The sequence below is a fragment of the Myotis davidii genome, unplaced genomic scaffold (assembly GCF_000327345.1).
Source record: "Myotis davidii unplaced genomic scaffold, ASM32734v1 scaffold72, whole genome shotgun sequence".
Lineage (NCBI taxonomy): Eukaryota > Metazoa > Chordata > Mammalia > Chiroptera > Vespertilionidae > Myotis > Myotis davidii.
The window spans coordinates 5186-7531 of NW_006284618.1; the positions used below are offsets into that span (position 1 = coordinate 5186).

The window sequence follows — 2346 nt, forward strand, 5'->3', positions numbered from 1 at the left end:
ACCAAGGACCACCAGCACAGCTTCAGGAGCTGGGAAGAGGCAAGGAAGGATTCCTCGTTAAGGTTTCAGAGGGAGCCTGGCCCTGCTAACTCCTTGAGTTTGGAGACTTCCAGAAATTTCTGCTGTCTGACGCGGCCCAGGTTGTGACCCTCCACTGCCAACAGGGCTCTCCCGGGGACTGGGATGCTGCACGCCCAGGGGAGGGGTGGGTGTGGCCTCTGTGACAGCGTGGGGACTCCCAGGTCAGGACGCTGATGGGACCACCAGGTTCCAGGGCCGGCAGGGCTCCCATCACAGCCTGGCCCAGGGGCACCGTGTCGCCTCCGGGTTAGGAAGACATGGGCCCCACCTGGCTCTTCTCCAGGTCGGAATCAGGGAAAACCTGTCAGAAGCCGCAGGGATGCTGAGAAGTACACTCTTTATTCCCACAGGACAGTAAAAGGTCTTTATCGCTCAGGACACCCACTCCAACCAGCCAGGGGGAAAGGGATTCCCAGGTACAAATCTCCCTAGTCCTGCTGGGGGGTCAGGTGATGGGTTCTCCTGGGAGACTGGGAGCTCCTGAGCGCCCCCTAGAGTCCACTCTCCCTGGGCGGCTCTCCGAGGTGGCTGTTGGCTGAGGACAGTGGTTCCAGATAGAGCTTCCTGCTGCACCACTGACTTGGTCTCTGAGCCCAGCCGCACGTCCCCGAAGGCCGGGGGTGCTCGATCGGGGGCATTCCAAGGCCAGGACAGCTGCTGTCTGCAAGACAAACCGTCCGTGGGTGCAGGCAGGTGCCCGGCGGTGCAGACGCCCGTGCCAACATGCCACCCTCACCCCCCTCCCCGTTTTAAAAACAGCAGGAAGGACCCTGGGCCGTTTTGGCTCAGTGGATAGCGCCTTGACCCGTGGGCTGAAGGGTCCAGGATCCGAATATAGTCAAGTGAAAGGTCCAAGGTTTGATTCCGGTCAAGGGCACGAAGGGTCCAGGGTTCGAATATAGTCAAGTAAAAGGTCCAAGGTTTGATTCCGGTCAAGGGCATACCTGGGTTGCAGACTCAATCTCTGGCCCCGGTCGGGGTGCATGCGGGAGGCAGCCAGTCGATGTGTCTCTCACATCAGGGATCATGTTTCTCTCTGTGTGTCTCCCTCTCTTCTACTCTCTCTAAGAATCAATGGAAAAATATCCTTGGGTGCGGATTAAGCAAAAAGGAAAAAAAAAATAGCCAGCAGGAAGGGAGGAGAGCCTGGCTCACCTGGTGCGTAACAGTCCGGGTATTTCGGCAGCCATTCGTGCTGCAAAACTTTTGGAGAAGGAGCGGGAGGAGGCTGCGTGGACCTCCCTCCGTATATTCTAAAATAAGGACAAAAGTCATGCAGTCACTCCTTTGGTTAGGAATGGAGATCAGAATAAACAGAACCCATTTCTGTGTGAGCGGAGATGTTTATTTCCAATCCTTACCATTTATCCTAAAGGGAAGGATTATCATCTCCATTTTACAGAAGGGAAAACTGAGGCCACACGAGCCACCCTGTGCCGTGCCCTGCCCTTGCCCTCCCTCAGCACCCTGGGGCCTTAGGCTGCTGCCAGGAGGGTGACCCCGTTGGTTTTCACTCCCAGCCTCTCCCTGTAAACCAGCAAGGACCACAAGCAGGACTTGCGGAGAATGCTGGGCACGGACGGGGAACGCGGGGCGGCTGGCCATGAGGAAGGCCGAGCAGTTACAAACGAGGCCCGTGGAAAACAAACCAGACACCACATCGTCCTGGTGCTGGGATGGGGCAGCCGGGAAGCCCTGGCCCAGGTCGGCCCTGCCCCTTGTCGCCTGCGTCCCGCCCGCCCGAGCCAGACTTACTCCTCATAGGGCTTCAGGTGCGCTCTCTCGGACCGCTCCAGGAGGTCCATGAAGTCCCGGTAGCAGTTCTTGGCCATGACCGAGTACCGGGTGGCGCAGCCCAGCTCGGTGACCCTGGCTCTGGGCAGGTAGCCCGCCCAGCCGGGGATGGGGGGCTCCTCTAGCGGCTTCCTCAGGTGTCGGCATTCTATACAGAGACCCACCCTTCCTGAGGGCTTGGAGAAGCCGCCCCTGGGCAGGGCCCCTGAGTTGGCTAGCACCCCAACAGTTAGCCCCGGTGAACCCCTAGGCCTGTAGGTGTCCTAATGGCAGCTGCCACTGGCTGGTGGACTCTCCGTGCCAGGCACCTTGGTTGGAGTTACACATACAGCCTCCCATTTCATCCTCTCACAAGCCAGGAGAAGTTGATGCTATTTTTACATCCACTTTATGGAGGAGGAAACGGAGATTTTAAAAAGGTGAAGAGGCCGGCTGGTGTGGCTCAGGGGTTGATCATTGACCTATGAAACA

The 2346-nt window shown here is 58.3% G+C and overlaps 1 protein-coding gene across 1 annotated transcript in view; it reads right to left on the bottom strand.

The window, feature by feature from the left end:
• Window positions 1-523: 523 nt before the first annotated feature.
• Window positions 524-2346, bottom strand: part of LOC102764025 (chromosome unknown open reading frame, human C10orf82) — a 6655-nt gene continuing 4832 nt past the window's right edge. Inside the window, exons 4-6 of the mRNA XM_006754892.1 lie at window positions 1837-2023; window positions 1237-1334; window positions 524-742 (exon numbers count right to left, since the gene is read on the bottom strand). Of these exons, the coding sequence (XP_006754955.1) occupies window positions 573-742; window positions 1237-1334; window positions 1837-2023 (455 nt within the window). The 3' untranslated portion in view covers window positions 524-572. The remainder of the gene's footprint in view (window positions 743-1236; window positions 1335-1836; window positions 2024-2346) is intronic.